At 37.1% G+C, this 17,950-nt stretch overlaps 1 protein-coding gene across 3 annotated transcripts; it reads left to right on the plus strand.

Annotated features, from left to right (window-relative positions):
* The first annotated feature begins 1,723 nt into the window (after nt 1-1,723).
* LOC129902581 (glycerophosphodiester phosphodiesterase GDPD4) lies at nt 1,724-12,672 on the plus strand. Of its 3 annotated transcripts, none has more exons than XM_055977908.1 (9): nt 1,724-2,016; nt 2,115-2,201; nt 2,284-2,381; nt 5,416-5,476; nt 5,704-5,784; nt 6,042-6,134; nt 10,646-10,735; nt 11,571-11,721; nt 11,809-12,672. In XM_055977908.1, the coding sequence occupies exons 1-9, from the start codon at nt 1,834-1,836 to the stop codon at nt 11,856-11,858; spliced, it is 894 nt and encodes a 297-aa protein (XP_055833883.1). In that variant the 5' UTR covers nt 1,724-1,833; the 3' UTR covers nt 11,859-12,672. The 3 variants fall into 3 exon arrangements, with proteins under 3 accessions (XP_055833883.1, XP_055833881.1, XP_055833882.1); XM_055977906.1 differs by having other exon boundaries at nt 11,571-11,698; XM_055977907.1 differs by having other exon boundaries at nt 1,726-2,016; nt 5,412-5,476; nt 11,571-11,698.
* The last annotated feature ends 5,278 nt before the right edge of the window (nt 12,673-17,950 follow it).

Consider the following 17,950-nt stretch of genomic DNA (forward strand, 5'->3'; position numbering starts at 1 on the left):
ATGACTATTCACCTTGTGAGTCACCAGGACAGGACATATAGAACTTTGTTTGGGGAAGTATTGTTGCTACTTTATCTATCTTGCATATCTGCTTCATTACTTAATCTCTCTTCCTGATGTTCATTGCTTGGCTCTGTGCAATTTATAACAGGATAGTATGATAGTGGTTTAGCCTCTCTTGTCATCACTATTTTCATTTTGTTCTCTAAATCTCCAGTGAGCTCTTCCACCTATGGTTCCTTTAATATTACTATCGGCTGTATTATTATTTTCTCCTTCATAATCCCATTATCTGTTATAGTTTTATTCACTATGATTAACTTCACTTTCACATTCTCTTCAATTTCTCCATTTTCTCTATCTACTCTATCTCCCCAGCATGATTCCTCCTTGTTGATACTCTAACTATCTGATTGTGTGTTGAAAATTCTGATTTTTACTATCATATTTGTTTTTCTCAGTCTCTTTATTTAGTGCCTCCTACCACTCTGCCACTAGATAAGAATTCAGTAGAAAAAGGCTTTACAGTTGGCTACTTGCCTGTACTTTGAACCTAAGGAAACTTTGAATAAATTCATTATTAACATTATCGTTATCAACCTTGATTGTCTCCTTCTTATTTAGTTCTGGATGTAGTATTCTACATTGTTTAGGACTATGACCTTGCATTTTGCATTCAGTATAGTACTTGGAGAAAATGTCATAGTTTATCTTCACAACCTCCTTTCTCAATTCCCCTTTCTCTTTGTCTTATATTTCCTTGATCACCTTAGTAGGAAATTTTTCTAGTAAATTGACTTGTACTTTAACTCTCCACAACTTATCCTGATTTTGTTGAAGGCAGTTATGCCAAGTTGTAGTAGCTTTCTAGCTACTGATACTAATGAAAATAAAGTTTCTTTACAAAGAAAGTAGGCAACAAGTTAGGAAATGAGATCTGACCCATATCTTGAGAAATTTCCTCCGCCACCTTAAATTTGGCATCATATATCAGTGGCCTCATTTGGTAGTTGTATCTTTCTTTATCATTGAAATAATACACTCTTTGACAATATGTTCACAAAATCTTCAAGTAGATTAAATCTAATTAGGATGTATCTGTTATGTAGGTACCCACTTGGCAGTCCCCTTTTGTTCCACATTGCTTTGGAATTATGTGCGCAATTCCTCCATGACAGCCATCCATAAAAGAACTTTCCAACCACTGCATATTGAAGATTTTCAAATATTCATTCGTGTCACTTCTGCCTATATTGAACGGACTACTGGATTTTCACTTACAATGTTGATAACTTTCATCTCGATTGGTTTTGTAATTATATTGGACTCCTTGCGTTTAAGCAAATCTACATAGTTTGTATGGATGCTGTCAATGGAATTGCATATTTGTTGCGGTGGTTCTACTAGTTGTGTAATATCTTTGTTAGGTAAAGGGGGGAAATTGAATTGGGGTGTTAAATCTAAATCGGAAGAGTAGACTCAATCAGCCAACAGAGGTGGCTGACCGGCGGCATCATGGCCATGGTAGGTTTAGGCTAAGAGTCTCCGATATTAAATAAGTTTGACAGTTCAAATCTAGACATCTAAATTTTAATACATAATTTAATATTCAAATGCTTATTCAGATTAATAATCTTAATCTTACTGAAAACAAATAAGATCTAATACAAATATTATCGGTACATTCTAACATTATTCTCATACCTTCTTGCCAAACGAATCCTTTTTTAAGTCTTTAAAACATGAGGCCTGTTTAGCAGTCTGTGAAAAAGACGACGGCATTTTTGTGCTTGAACCAAGAGATATTGAAAAGGGAATTTGTTGAATAGAAAAATGGAGAGGCGGCAACAGCGCCGACTCCGGTTGGAGAGGCATGGCCTCTTGTCCCGAAAGCTTAGCCCAAAGCTCAGAGTTTTCACTTCCAGAAAGGTCTTCAGATCTCTCCTCCTTGCCCTCGCCCTCATCGCCATTCTCCCCCCGATTTACTTCCATCTTCGTCTCCGAACATTCCAGAAGGTATATGCTCTTTCTTTCTTTCTTTCTAACTAATGGAGTAACATGCATTTCTTTCTTCTCTAACCTTTGAGAGGACTATTTCAAACATAATTGTGCAGATGCAATCACAGAAATGCAGTTGGCTCCGTAGTCTTCCTCTGGTCTGTGCTCATGGTGGTGATTCGTCCAAGGCCTTCCCCAACACTGTAGGCATTCCATTTCCTTTTGGTTGCAAAATTATTCCCAACTTAATTATTTGGAATTCTGATTATCCCACTGTTCATGTAGATGGCTGCATACCAAATTGCTCTTAATTATCAGGCTGACTGCATTGAAATTGATGTTTCTCGATCTTCAGATGGTGTATTGTTTGCCCTCCATGACCGGTATGTTGGCTTAAAACTCAGTTAGCAGCACGCCTACACCTAAGGTTTATATTTGTGACAAAATGTCACGACCCAAGCCTAGGGCCTAGTCGTGAAACGGCGAATGAGACACCTGGAGGTACCTCACCCAAGTCTCTTAGCATTCATTAAGTATTTCATCGGTAATGATAAATAAAATCTAGAGAAACATAAGGCTCTTAGCATTCATTAAGTATTTCATCGGTAATGATAAATAAAATCTAGAGAAACATAAGGGTTTAGGGACTGAGGGGCTTCACATTTAATAAGAGTCAAACACAACGTAACATCCTTTACTGTGTCCAACCATACCTTCTACATTAAAGACATGGCGGGGCTAAGACATGTTTCTAGCTCACCCTTAAGTTTAGGTCAAAATACCAAAACATAACTTTAAGTGTTGAAATTTAACATAAGCTAGATAGGATAGGAGTGTTGTTCCTAGAACATGGGAACTCACCAAAGTGGTAGCCTTCAACGATCAACTTAGCCACGGGAAGGAGAGTCTGGAGAGACGTCGGTCCCTACATGGTAATATCATATAGGCAAAAGTATGCGTTAGTACTTTGAATGTACTAAGTATGTGAGTATGCTATGAAGTAAAGAACATAAGCGAGAGACTTGTATAAGCAATATGCATAAGTGAATGCATGCATGAGAAATTATCGTATGAAACCTTAAAACATTCATTTTGTGGGGAAGTGATCATAACCGATATTTAAGATCATGCGAGCTATTACATGAAATCCAATATATCCCCTTACGGTTGGCATGGGGAGACTACTTGCCAGGTAGAAATCCGATCAACTTTAAACATTCTTTAACTTTAACTTTAACATTTGATGGCTACAAAGTCCTAGCCGACAAGGGCTCCTATGGAGGCACATAGTTAGTGCAACATGAGACTTTACTTAAGAACCCCTTCAGTCTAGTCCCCATCTACATGCTACATTCGGTGCTAGGTCAAATCCCACGGAATAACGTTTAAACATCAATATAGCATAAGTATTATATAACTTTAACATTAAAACATCAATCGGTGAAATAGCTCATTAAAACATTTCATTTAATTCAATCCGAGAATTGTCCTTTCACATTGAAACCTTACTTTGGCTAAGAAGCCCTTTCATCAATCAATCATTCTATAAAGACTCCCTTTTCATAAGCATTAACTTTATAACATTCATTTGGAGTCAACTTCATTTCAACTTTGCTTTATCATAAGAAACTAGGTGGGTTCATTCCATAAAAACCTTTCAATGTCTTTAAAGACTTCTTGCATGCATAAGAGTGATGGAAATGCATAAAATACACATTTTTAAAGCAACCCACCATATATATCTTAAAACTTCTTTCAAGCCTTCATATTGGCACTTTAATAGCATCATAACTTCATGAAATCAAGAGTCAATATACATCAATATATGTAAGGAAACTTCAAATATATCATAATCTATGTATTTAAAGTCATCATATAAAAGCCCATAAGATTTCATTAATTTAAATTGAAATGCTAGGTTGAGAAAACATTTGGGCTCCATGGGTGGAAGGACCCATGGATGAAACCCACATACCTTGAGGGAAACAATATCCCTAAGAATACTTGAGGAAGAAAGGAGACTTGAATGCCTTGAATTTGAAAACTCTAGCCTTGCCTTGACATTTTTGAGAGAGTTTGGGAAGAGAGAATTTGAGATTCTTGAGTCTAAGTGTGAAGAATGAGGTCCTAAAAGGGTTTAGGGTCTTTAGATAAGAGAATTCACTCCTCAAAACGACACCATTTTGATTTAAAACATAGGAAAAGACTTGAATACCCCTTTAAAAATCTGGGCGGAAGAGACTTCACGGGGACCCTTCACGGTCTGTGGTACTCACCACGGTCCGTGGTGGGGTCCCGTGATAAGGGACTTGGAGAAATTCAGAAAAAAGATTTGCAGGGTAGTCTCTGAAGTTTCTTCACGAACACCTTGATGGTCCGTGAAACACATCACAGCCCGTGGAGGGTGGCCGTGGTGTAGGTCCTGCAGGAGGCCTGCAGAAGTGGTCACCACGGACCACTCCACGGTCTTTGTAAGTCTCCACGGCCCGTGGTGGTCGTCCGTGGACCCTGCCTTGAGAAAATTCCTGAGGGCTTTGGGGAGGGCTCACCACGGAGGACTTCACGGCCCGTGGTGCTCACCACGGTCCGTGGTCCTCCATCGTGCTTCGTCCCCTGCAGTTTGAGCCTCTGAATCTCTACCACGGTTGCACACCACAGTTCGTGGTGCTTACCACGGTCCGTGAAGGCTTTCGTGGTCAGCTTCTTATGCCAGTTTTTTGCAACTTTCTGAGATTTCGTCTTTTTTTTTTTTGGAGATTTCGTCTTTGGTTCCTTGGTTTAGGACCTTTCACATTTCTGGGGTCTTACACAAAACTTGCTTCATATATGCATTGTGCCATGAGGTAAAGGTGGTGACAAAAGGCTTTTAGAAGGTTGACCATCAAATGTTTTTCCAAAATAAGTATTGATACTATAAATATTTATTTTATGCTGGAGAAAGGTCACATGATGAAAGCAAATGATATTTGGACAAAAGAGATCTACCTTATTCAATTTCCAAGAATTTGCATGAGAAACAAAGTTTGAAGTGGTAAAAGAATGTCTGTAAATGTGAAGTAGAGTAGGACAAAAATATGTTTATTAGTGGTAGGAACCTTGCATGTTAAGAGGCCTGTTAAGTTGATATTTTCTTATAAAAATGGAAGTTGATATTTTCTACCACATAGTAGAATATAGCTTCATTGCATAAATTGTTCTCTACTAGAAATACATGTTTTCTCTGGATTTTCCTGGCATATTTTGGGCCAAAGCTGGCTATACAACCTAAGATTTGGTTCAACACTTTGTAGTTTACAGCCATTTCCCGCAAGAAGATAAGATGGGACATATTTTACGACATTCATTTGGAATTTCATGGTAACAATTGTTTCACTGTTTTAGTTGTCTGGATCATTGATTTTCACATTTCTCAGGCAGGGATTTGCAACGGATAACTGGGAACAACAATTCTAAAGTTTCATACCTTAGCTCAAAGGAGGTGGGAACTGATAGGTGTTAAATTTTTGATTTACTGAAGTCTGAATCAAAGAGTAGATCGTTATTTCTCCATGTCCATGTATTTCAAATATGTGATTTACTAACACCTTGTTATTTAATAGCTCTATTGCATTTTTGATTTTGCTTCCGTCCAACAAGCTGGCATACATCATAGGACATATTAGAGTAGAATGTTGAATGAGATTTATCTTTACTTTGTATTTGTAGATTAAAGAGCTAGATGCAGTTCATCAGCTTAAGTTGGAGCATCATGATCTAACTGTTCCAACCCTTGAAGATGCATTAAAGGTACTCGGAATATCCAAGCTTGAATAGTGTTCTCTCGGTTCATGCCCCTTCTTTCATTCTCCTCTCTCAAGAAATAAAAGTCACTATTTATCTCCCACTAGTGTGTAATATTTGTAGCAGTTGTTAGGGATGTTCATGTTGTCCATTGAATTTTATTGTTATAACAATATAATACCTGCATGAAATTCCTTTTGTTGTTTCCAGAAAAAAAGGCTTTTTCACTATTTGTTTAATAACTTGGCTTTAATTTCCTTTAGTTGATATCAGGTTCCGTCCGACAAGTAATTCTTGATGCAAAAGTTGGTCCACCGCTGTATGAGAAAGAGTTTGCAAAGGATCTTCTTTCTGTTGTAAGTCTATTAATCTCATTCTTCCAGATAGTTACCATACTGGCCAAAAAGCTTGCTTGAACATGTATGATATGGTTTCTCTTGTTGGTGAAAACATTACCCTATATTAGGCAAATAGATCTTGGGCCAACCACAAAAGCTAGCTCAAGAAATGAGGATTGTCCAAGCGATATAAAGACAAACCCATCCCTTTACCCTCGATGTAGGACTCTTCCCTCTGATACCATGGAACCCGGGTCTAACTTAACCCCAGAAGCTAGCTTCAAAGGTGAGGATTTCCCAAGACATATAAAGACACCACCCATTCCTTTTACCCTCAATGTGGAACTCTTCACAGCCTTTTTGTGAATCTATATAAGATGGAGACTTGTAACCCAGCTGTTAACCCAAAAAGTTCATTTGTACTTCACTTCTTTCTTCTTCTGTTTTTTTCTCTTTTCTTCTGGGCTGGGAAAGAAGATGAAGAAGTTCATTTCTACTTCTTCTGTAGGAGCAACTGATTGAGACATGCAATGTTGTCTGTCATGTTACCTTTGACTTGGGAGTGGGAGGAATTTCATGCTTTTCTATGGATGTCGTCCCGCTAGAAAGTGAAAATATTTGGCTAGTAACCATGCATGATCAGCTTTCCTGTAACTGGGAGTTTATTAACATTTTGCCTAGAGAGAACACACACAAACGGAAGTTCAATATGTTCTCTCTCTTAGCCTTTTGTTGCAACATGGAGAATGTATATGACGTAGGCAGCTTTTTGGATTTTTTCAGCTATCTCTCAGACTGGAGTAGGTAGGAGTGAGTTTTTTTGGAAGGTTCCTGGAATATAGAAATTGAAATACTTGTTAGGATCCGGATTTAACCATTGCACAATCGCTTCCTTCTTTATTCATATAAACTGCTCACTTACTTTTCAGAAAGGGTTAATTAACATTTTGACTTTTGAAGACAGCTAATTAATTGCATGTGGTTCTTAAAAAAATACAACTATTACGTGCTTAAACTGCTGTTATTGATAACGGATTGTAGGATGGTATATGTCACTGACCGTGTTGTCTAGAATTGCAACTTAACAATAGAAACAACATACCCAGTGTAATCGCAGAAGTGGGGTTTGGGAAGGGTAGTGTGTATGCAAACCTTATCCATGTAAGGTAGAAATGTTGTTTCTGATAGACCATCAGCTCAAGTGAAAGTAGCTCGAAAAAAGAAAACAATGGGAATGAAGAAGCCAAAACAAAATGCTAAAGAAAGCATGAAAATCATACTAAAAACGGAACAATCACTACCACAAAATAATATGATAATCGAAGTGCTAGAAACAATATATTGTAACAGAAATGGAATAACAAGAAACTCCCAGAGTAATACTTATGAAAGATTAAGCAAGACAACTCTCAACTACCTAACTCTCTACCCTAGTTCATGTCCTCCATAATCTTCTATCTAAGGTCACGTCCTCGATAAACTGGAGTTGCGTCATATTCTGTCTAATCACCTCTCCCAAATTTTTTTTCGGCCTACCTCTGCCTCTCGTGTAACTATCCATAGCCAACCTCTCACACCTTCATACTGGTGCATCCGTGCATCTCCTCTTTACATGCCTGAACCATCTAAGTTTTGCTTCCTGTAGCTTATCCTCCATCTAGGTTACTCCTACCATATCCTGGATATTTTCATTTCTAATTTTATCTCTCCTAGTGTGCCCACACATCCACTTCAATATCATCATTTTCGTAACTTTCAACTTTTGAAGTGGGAGTTCTTGACTGGACAATATTCAGCTCCATACAACATAGCCGATCTAACCACCATTCCGTAGAGCTTGCCTTTAATTTTGGATGGCTACTTCTTATCACATAAGACTCCAAATGCGAGCCTCCATACTATCCACCCTACACTAATACAATGTGTGACATCCTCATCGATTTTTCCATTACTTTGAATAATAGACTCAAGATACTTGAAACATCCTTTCTTATGGATTACATGTGAACCAAGCCTCACCTCCACAACATCCTCATGCGTTACATCACTGAACTTGCACTTCAAATATTTTGTCTTTGTCTTGCTCAACCTGAACCCTCTAGACGATAGGGTTTGTCGCCAAACCTCAAGCTTAGCGTTAACTTTGTTGCGAGTCTTGTTGATCAAAACTATGTCATCTGCAAATAATGTACACCATGGCACCTCACCTTGGATACGCTGAGTCGATTCATCCTCACCAAGGCAAATAAAAATGGGCTGAGAGCTGACCGCTGGCGCAATCCCATCACAATTGGGAAGTACTCTCCCTATACTACTCCGCAACTCTCCTAACTAGATGAATGACTTTTGTAGTTGAATGCCCCGACATGAATCATAACTGATTCTCGAAACTAAACACACCCCTCTTCACCTTCATCTCCACCACCCTCTCCCAAACGTTCATAGTGTGACTTAGTAGTTTGATACTCCTATAGTTGTTGCAATTCTAAATATTGACCTTGTTCTTGTACAATGGGATCATCGTACTCCACCTTTATTCTTTTGGCGTGTTTGCTATCCTAAAAATGACATTAAACAACTCAGTTAGGCAGTCCATACTTGCCATGTTTGCTTTTTCCAAAATCTCATATTGGCCGGGCACTCTCCCCTTGCGCATCCTACGAAAAACACCCTTAACCTCCGCAACCTGTATGCACCTACAATATCTAATATCGCCACGCCTCTCAAAATGTTCCAAATCTCCCAACACAATGTCTCTGTCCTCTCTCGCCTTGGCTAACCTATACAACTTTTTAACTCCACCCTTTGTTCTCAAGCTCTACATATAAGCATTCAAAAGTTGTTGTTTTTGTCGCCGAAACTGCTAAATTTTCCCCCTTCCTTACCATCTTATACCTTTCCTTATTCTTTCACTTCTCCTCGTCCTTACTCTCCACCAACTTCACATATGCCACTTTCTTTGCTTTTACTTTCCCAGGACATCCCCATTCCACCACCAAACTCCTTGATGCTCACCAAAGTTACCTTTGGGGACTCCCAACATCTATTTAACTACTATCCTAATGTAACTATCAGTCTTATCCCACAGACTATTCACATCCTCAGTCCTCCCCTATCGCCAACAACTTCTTCCCCATCTCCTGGGCACTGGCCATGGTCAAACTACCCTGTTTGATCCTTGGTCGTTCACTCATGGCCCTGTTCTTCGTCCTCTTGATCTCCAAATCCATCTCCAAGAGCTTATGTTGAATTGTGAGATTCTTACTTGAGATAACGTTGCAGTCTTTTTAAAGACCTCTATCATCCTTCCTAATGAGCAAGTAATCTATCTGAGCCATAGCCACCGCACTATGAAAAGTTACATAATGTTCCTCCTTTATAAAACTCAAATTGGTTACCACAAACCTGAAAAGCTTTTGTGAAATTCAAATATGCAACTCCTTGCATTCTTATCCCTAAAACCAAAACCTCCCTGCACATCGGCATAACTCCTCGGGGTTGACCCGATGTGTCCGTTAAAATCTCCTCCTACGAAAAGCATCTCCATGTGTGTTATTATGCCTCTTATGACTTATCATCTCATCCAAATCCTCCCAAAAGCGCTTCTTGTCCTCCTTATTCAAGTACGCTTGTGGCGTGTAAGCGTTAATAAAAACAAATTAAATCATATTTTTGGGCTTTATTAATCAAACACACACAGTCTCAAAAAATTCAAACATCACATGAGCTTAAGCCGAAGTCTGCACGCCCAAATAAAATAAAACACACAAAAAACAATAAAAACAACCAAGCCCACCTGCCCTTATTACATATACCCTTATCTCTAGGGTTCCCTAAATCTAATTCCCTCATCCTCTTCTTCTCCGTTGAAACACCTGAGACTATGGTTCCTCTATGGACTAGACAACTCATACTTGTCCTTCTCTGGGTTATCAATACCCTTCGTTTCTCCTTATTCGCTGCTGTTGATTCAACTTTCAGAAGTAGTTCACTCCCTCTTCCTTTTTTCTTGTTGATAGTTTTGTATCCTTTTTGACCATTTGTGTAAGCGTTAATGATGTTCCAAGTGAATCCTCCAACGACTAACTTAACCGCCATCATCTTCTTGTTTCTCCTAACCTCTACCACAGTACCACTTGCAACTAACTTGACTGCCATCATCCTGTTGTTGACCCTCCTAACCTCTACCAATAGCTCCATCAGCTCCCTATCTACCAAAATGTCTACTCCATTGCTATTCCTCGCACTTCCCGAGTACCACAACTTGTACCCATCCACATTCTGAGTCTTAGTTCCTACCCATTTGGTTTCCTAGACACAAGCTATATTAATCTTCCTCTTCTTGAGTCTTCACTATTTCTATGGATTTTTCTGTTAACGACCCTATGTTCCAAGATACTACTATTAGCCTCGAAGCTCCCGTAACCCACTTACCACCCCTGACCTTGCAACTTAAATGTGTTTTTCTTTTTTTGATGACGTTACTGAGGTTTGTGCTCGTGCTCTCACTGTCTATCAAACTTTTACAGGTTGACAATACAGGCTGTAGGAATTGCCTTGTATGGGCTAAAAGTGACAGATTTTCAAGAGATGTAATGAAACTGTCATCAGATATCATGGTAATATCCAGTTTTCTTCTTCTCTTCTGAAGTGCACAACTTCTCTGTTCCTTGCATGTTAGCCATTTTAGAAGTGGCTTTGGCAACAGATAATATTGGTCTGTGCTGATGCTTTTGCTTGCCCTGCAAATAGAGGAAACTGTATCTAAAATCTCATCTTCTTGACATTATTTTGCTAAATTTCCCTTTAACCTGTGAAAGAATGCTGTGTTAGCTCAATTCAGCCGTACTTGCACCCTGAGTGAGGTAGGAGAGGTGGGAATGCAAGGAACAAGTTCAATTAGTTTCTAAAGCATCTTTCGAGTGTGTGCTATGGTTGCTCTCTGTATAACTTATACAAAATCAGACATTTTATGCATGGTGTTTATTGCTTTTCCTTAAAATTGTACTCTCTCCGTTCCAATTTAGGTGTCTTGTGTGGTTTGGACACGACTATTAAGGGACAAATTGGATGTTAGCTTCCAAAAGTTAGGTAAAGTTGGGTTTTTTTGAAAAAATTGAGTACTTTTAGAAGGAAAGTGGGTCCCATGTTGTCTTTTTGATGATTGTATGAAGAAAAAGTATTGACAATGACAGGAAAAGCCTCCATGAAGGTGGAGTTGATTTTGGGACAACTGGAAGTAGAAATTAACACACTTTATTTGGGACAGAGTAATACTTTGGGTGACCTAAAGCTTAAAACTAAAACAGTAGTTTGGCTAGCATACACTAAATTTGTTGTAGGTTTATGAACTCCTGTTGCATCATATATGTTATTCCTTTGTATTCTGTTCTAGATAAGTTGGAACCGATTGTAGCTTGTTTTATGTGAAGGTGATGTGTGGTAGTTCTGCAGGTAGGTTACATTGTCATGATAGACCCTTCAACAGGAACTAGAATGAAGTTATTAAGAATGAGAGGTGCTGCAGTTGTTGGTGTTTACCATCCTTTAATTGATGAGAATCTCATGAAAATTCTCCAGGGGTATGAACTTAATCAGTTACATGGTGCGTAGATGCATCATAATGGCACTACTGCTGGTGCACATGCAGTTATCTAAACTTTGTGATTTATACTTTTCTTAATTGCAACAGGAGGAATAAAAAGGTTTATGCATGGACTGTTGATGATGAGGACTCAATGAAGAAAATGTTATTTGAGCGGGTGGATGCTATTGTTACAAGCAGTCCATCTTTACTTCAACGCCTTATGCAAGACGTGAGGACACAATGCCTCGCGGAAGGTTTTTCTTTGTCCCCTTGAGGACAAGTTACATTTTTAAAAAAATAGACAAACCAAAAAAACTTGAGCTCTGCTAGTGGAATGGGAAATGTAGACCGAGGATTGCAAGCAGGAAGAGGCCCCGGTTCTACATATGCAATAAACCATTTGCCTTAATAGTTGGTTTTAGAAGACAGAAGGACAGACACAGGATAACAACACCAATCAGCTAACTAATACAATATTAAGTGTTCTTATTACATTATCATCTTTACATGCCGGAGCAGCGCCACATTTGACAGCTACATGTGGATCGATGCTGAAATGTATTGCAGGAATGAAGCTTCAGGAGAGATGGCCGGTAGCTATTGTTAAAATGGCTTCATGAAATGTTAATTTTAGACTGTTTGCAGGCTAGCAATTTGAAGTTCAAAAATGAAAAAGGCTGGCGTTGGTATAAGTCCTTGACAGACTAGGAATTGGATCAGCTTGTCCTATCTTCTGTAGAGGAGATTATTGTTGTACACTTGTACTACTATATTGTTTAAGCAAATTATGCCAGTTCTTGTTAAGCTGTGCCCTTGATTTCTAGGTCATCTTTTTATCAGAATTATTATGAAGGATATTTTTTTGTCCATCTGTTCTACTTCTTATTCCTAAAGTAGCAGATGAACAGATTTTTCTGGAGAGGATTTAACTTATATACAATAGCAGTGCTATCAGTGTATTTTATTTAACCTATCATAGCAGGTTACTTGTCTTATCTTTCATATTACTAATCTTATTATGAATAGCTACTTTTTATGTTTTGGTGATTGACTCTTAACGTATAGAACTTCAACTCTTCTGGAAAATGGAGTTCCAATGTGAAAGTGTGAAAGGTTCTGTACTCTGTAAAATTCGGGCATCTTGGAGCATATGGAACTAGGTTTGGGCGTGCGGTTCAGTTTGGTTTATGAAATTTCGTTCGGTTTTCCGGTTTGGTGAAAATGTTAATCCAAATCAAACTAAAATAAATTGGTTCGGTTTTATCAATTTTGATTCAATTTTTTGATTTGTGTGATTACATTGGGTATGTTATTGTCGAACAAATTCACCTCATTTCATGTAAAGGTTCAAATAAAGGTGTGATGCTTCCGATCTCCGATAGCACGTACACAATAATCGGATGCTTGTTTAAAAATTCAGGAGGAAATTCAATAAATATTCATGCAGAGGCCTTGTGCCTTAAATGCCAGTCGACCTCTTGCTCCTGGGATCACTTCCTGCCATTTTAATTTTCAACTCTTTGCATAATGAATCAGCTCCTTGAAAGGCCAATAATTGACCTCATTTCTTATTAGACATCTTTAGACTTTAGATGCTATAACCATGTTCAGTTCAAGGATTTCCAAATAAGCACGAGGTCTCTGTCTCGGAGTGTGAGAGATGAGAGCGGTCGACAAGTGGTGTGCGCGAGTCGTGATGACAGCGACGGCGATGACCATTGGTGTGCGTGAGTTGGATGACTACGATAAACATTGGAGATGAGCAGACTGTGGAGAGATTACTGATTAGGACTTAGGGATTTCAATTTTGATATTGGGCGATGGCGATATCCATTGGTGTGCGTGAGTTGGACGACTACGATGGACATTGGAGATGAGCAGACTGCAGAGAGGTTACTGATTAGGACTTAGGGATTTCAATTTTGATTTTGGGCGTTGTATAGTATTTTGATTTCACTTAGTCAATAGTCACTCTTTATATTTTGGATTTGGGTTAATTTATTAAAGGAAAAATTACACAGTGAAAGTCCATAAGATTTGTTTACCACTTTTCTGACCCAATTTTAAAAAGTTATTCGAAAATGGCTCAAATTGGATAAATTGACCATATTTTACGTAATTAATCCCCATTTATTATTACAACTCTCTTTCGAAGGAAAACTAGCTATAACAATTACCCAAATTTATTCCTCAGTTATTAAATTCACTCTGCTCATCTTCTTCATATTTGATTGAAGTAAGCTTTCTCTTTCTTCTTTGATTACTATTATTTTTTCAGTATTTTGAATCTTTTTAGGTGATTTTTATGATTATTGTGTTTTTTTTATTCTGGCTATGTATTGTAGGTCGATTATAGTTGTGTTTTTCCTGTATTTTTTTTGTGTTTTTATAGCATTTTATATTGTGCATTTTTATTGATTCTCCTTCGGTGGATTTTAGGTATTTCTTATTGTGCCCTTTTTTTGTTCTTTGAATGTGTTATAGATCAACTATTTTTTTGTTTCTTCGAATGATTTTTAGGGGTTTTCATTGTGTATTTTGATTCCTCAATTTTGTTCATTCTTCAATTATTTTTAGGTATTTTTTGTGCATTTTTTTTGTTTTTTCTTTCGTATTTGTTAGCATTAGGTATATCTGTAAACTATATATGTACTGATTTTTTACTCTCCGTTTTTAAGCTTGTGCATCTCAAAATAATTCATCACATTGATGGCAAAATTTTAGGTAAAGATCAATATGACGTCTATATGTCTGATGCTATCTCGATCTCTAGTGCAAGCAGTGATTTTTCCTGAATAATAAAGAGCATAAAGACACTGATAGGGTTTCAATTACAATTGCAAGTTCAGTGGGTGAAGTTCATGAACAAGTTGAGGTTATATCGCTTGTGATTGCGACCCCTGTTTCCTCAAAGAAAAAAAATAATCTTAAAACCTATATTTCAAGAAAGAAAAAGAGCTTTAAATCTGTTGAACCAATTCTGAATATAAGTCCAACTCCAAAGGTTGAAGAACCTACAATCGAGTAACACAATCACATTCAACCAGCCCAATGAAAAATTGGAATCAAACTGAACTTGAAATTGTAGCAGGGCCAAATAAAAGACAATGAAGTGTTGTAGATGACGAAGATGCAGATGATTGCGAAAAAAGAAGTTTGAGGATACAAATAGAATTGAAGGATGTGATCAAAAGGTATTTCGTGAAATCTAGTTTACTATATTTTGTGAAATCTGATCTCCTTTGCTCAATTCTTCTTATAATTTCTCTGACAGGTTTTCATTTCCTTTTAGTGTTTACTTTGATGACTTTTGATTATATATCTCTGTCTTCTTATTTTTTTTATTTCTTCTTTTGCTCTTGTTTTTACTACTTCTGTAATCATAGCTTTATTTCATCAATTTTATTTTAATTTATGTTTGTTGACAAGTCCTAAATAAGTGAAATATATAGTTACTTTTTTTATATGCAAAATTGGTGCTTTGTATATTGAAACGGACAAACATGTTCATTTTAAGGTTAGTGTACATACTAGAACTAATTTTACGAGTGTGTTGAAGATTTCACTGCATAAAAGGTAGTCAAAAATATTTCAACAAATTTGTTTTCCCTATTTTCTTAAAATGCACGATTTCATTATTTAGAATCAATTCATCTGTACATTGTTGTTGAGTGAGGTTGTTTTGGATAATATTAATGATTTGTGTGTTAAGATTAATGGTACTATCCTGAGGTTTGGCTTAAAGAATTTGCAATCATGACTTATCGTAAGTATTTTGATGACAATCAGGGAGTGTATAACATTCAACAACCCAATTCGTTGTTATATACATATTTTGACAATGATAAAAAGGTAACAAGGTCTGAGTTGTTGCGCTTCTGTGTGAAAAAGCCTTGAAAATCAAACAAGGATGCTTTGAAAATGATTGTCATGTATTTCATTCACCTAGTCTTATTCTTAAACGAGAATGATCACGTCATCCACAAGAGTGACTTTAATCTAGTTGATAGTGGTGTGTAAAAGACATCCTTGGGACAAAATGATTTTTGAGGCTACTGTGAATTGATGCATGACAAAATAAAGAAACTAAAAACATGTACATGATTGAGGGTCCAACACTGACATTTTGACTTGATTTTATTTGTCCAGTTTGATTTAAAATATTGCTACTTGAGTTGGAAAGAAGCTTCCATGAATGGAGTAGATTTTGTGGTGATGCCAAGAAGGGAGTAGATGCGTTTACTGGTTAATTTTTAAGATTTCAAGTTGTGTGTATTTCTGTTTTATCGACTCCCCTAATTCATCTAATGCTTTGTGCAGTTATAAATGCTAAGCTGTCACAGTTAAATAAGTTGTTTCTCAAGTCACTCATAAAGTTAAGCTTCCTATTGCCATCATTATTGGAGATTTGAGAACTTCAAAATTTTAGTAGTATGATTTTACTTGTTAGTAGATGCTTCTAAAGTTTTACATTGTTTTGTCTCCTAATGATATTTTTAATCAAGTTGTGGATTCAAAATTAGTTCTAGGCGATATTATTATTGTCGTGCAAGATTCAGTGAGTATATCGCTGACAAAGTAAATAATAGAAGTGACAGAAAATATGACGTCTGAACAAACTGGTAGAGTAAAGCTCCCAAAGACACTTTGCAAGTCTTCATTTGTCATTGAATTTGATTCAGGCACGAGTAACTTGCTAACCGGAACACAAAGTGTCATCTTCGATAGAAAGCATCATTTTGAGAGTGTTGTTGATATGTATATTTCTTCTGATGTGTTGCAGTCATTTTAAAGTGAATTAAACAGCGAAAAGGCAACAAAGAATAAGCTGTCTTTATAAAGTTGTCTACATTTTTTTAAGTAACTCCTTTTTTTCTTATCTTCTTTATACTGATTTTATAGGCAGATTTCACTTGATCTTGGAGTTTATCTTTTGAATACGAAGGGATAATTCTCAAAGTTATACGTTGTTGGTGAAGGCTTGAGCAACACTGCATGATTCACTTCCCTCCTTTTAAAATCACACTTTAATTTAGTGTCATAGTTTGTCATTTTTCATTCATTTATATATGTGATGTAAATGACATGAGGTAGTCAAGTTTGAGTGTATCGAACTATATAGGTAGTGCATACTTTATGTATAAGTAAATCATGTGCATCTTCTTTATTGTCTATTCCATTTATAATTAATGTATATTTCATGTATATTTGATGTGACGCGTATTTACGATATTTTTAGCACTTAAAAATGGTGGATTAGTGTGAGTTTCAAGCATGTTTTTGTAGATATGATGTGTGTTTTTCTCATTTTGTAAGAAAACTAAGTCAAACATGAGTTTGAATGATTTTTGAGGAGTTGAGGCATTTTTGGTAGAAGTGATGCAGGCCAGGGACTACGAGTGCGACCACAGACCATGGTGCCTTGTACAGGCTGTGATGGCTGGTGTGATGCTGATACAATTGAAGCTTGGCTGATGGAATTTTGGCTAAGTGGAACTTCCGATACCCTTCACGGGTCGTGGAGTCCACCACGAGTCGTGACCAAGTCTCGTGAAGGATCTATTGATGGAAGATTGAAGTTGTCCAAGGGAAGCACCAGGACCCCAGTACGGGGCGTAGTTAGGACCACGAGACATGGTGATTGCCCATGAAGAAGCAAAGGCCCACACAGTGGTGGAGCTAAGTCAAACACCACGGGGCATGACCACGAGACGTGAAGGACAATACAATCTGTCAACTTAAGTTTTTCTAGTTGATTTAAGAGTAAGTTTTGTACTTATATAAATACTCAAATTTTGTTTTATTTTGAGGTTTACACATTTATTTTGATTTTTGCATATTGTGAACATTGTGAAAGCATACTTTGATTACTTCTCAAGATTCAACGTACAATCTAATCCTTTGTTCGTTCTTGATTCGTTCTTCATCTTGTGATTTAAGGTTTACTTTTCTATAAACGTGAGTATTGTTTTAATGAATTATATATTGATTCTTGATTCATTCTTTGCAATTATGAGTAGCTAAACCCCATAACTAGGGTTGTGGGAACCATTATACAATAATAAAGTAGGCAATGTATAGGTGATTATCATTAAGTGTTTAGCATTGCATTGTAGTTTTCTTCATCTTATTTTTCTTTTAACGAGTGCACACATTAAAACTCGCTTGTATTCATTACTTTCTCGGGAGAGGGGTGGTGATTAGGAAAAGAAAACTACAACAGTGATTCGGAGTCAAAATCTTCATC

Source organism: Solanum dulcamara, chromosome 9, assembly GCF_947179165.1.
Source record: "Solanum dulcamara chromosome 9, daSolDulc1.2, whole genome shotgun sequence".
Taxonomy (NCBI): Eukaryota; Viridiplantae; Streptophyta; class Magnoliopsida; order Solanales; family Solanaceae; genus Solanum; species Solanum dulcamara.

Excerpts from the sequence above, each read along its gene's own strand:
- LOC129902581 (XM_055977906.1), top strand. The coding sequence starts at position 1,834 with ATGGAGAGGCGGCAACAGCGCCGACTCCGGTTGGAGAGGCATGGCCTC. Across the intron at positions 2,202-2,283 it reads CCAAGGCCTTCCCCAACACT|ATGGCTGCATACCAAATTGC; the intron begins GTAGGCATTCCA and ends CTGTTCATGTAG. Across the intron at positions 10,736-11,570 it reads AACTGTCATCAGATATCATG|GTAGGTTACATTGTCATGAT; the intron begins GTAATATCCAGT and ends GTAGTTCTGCAG.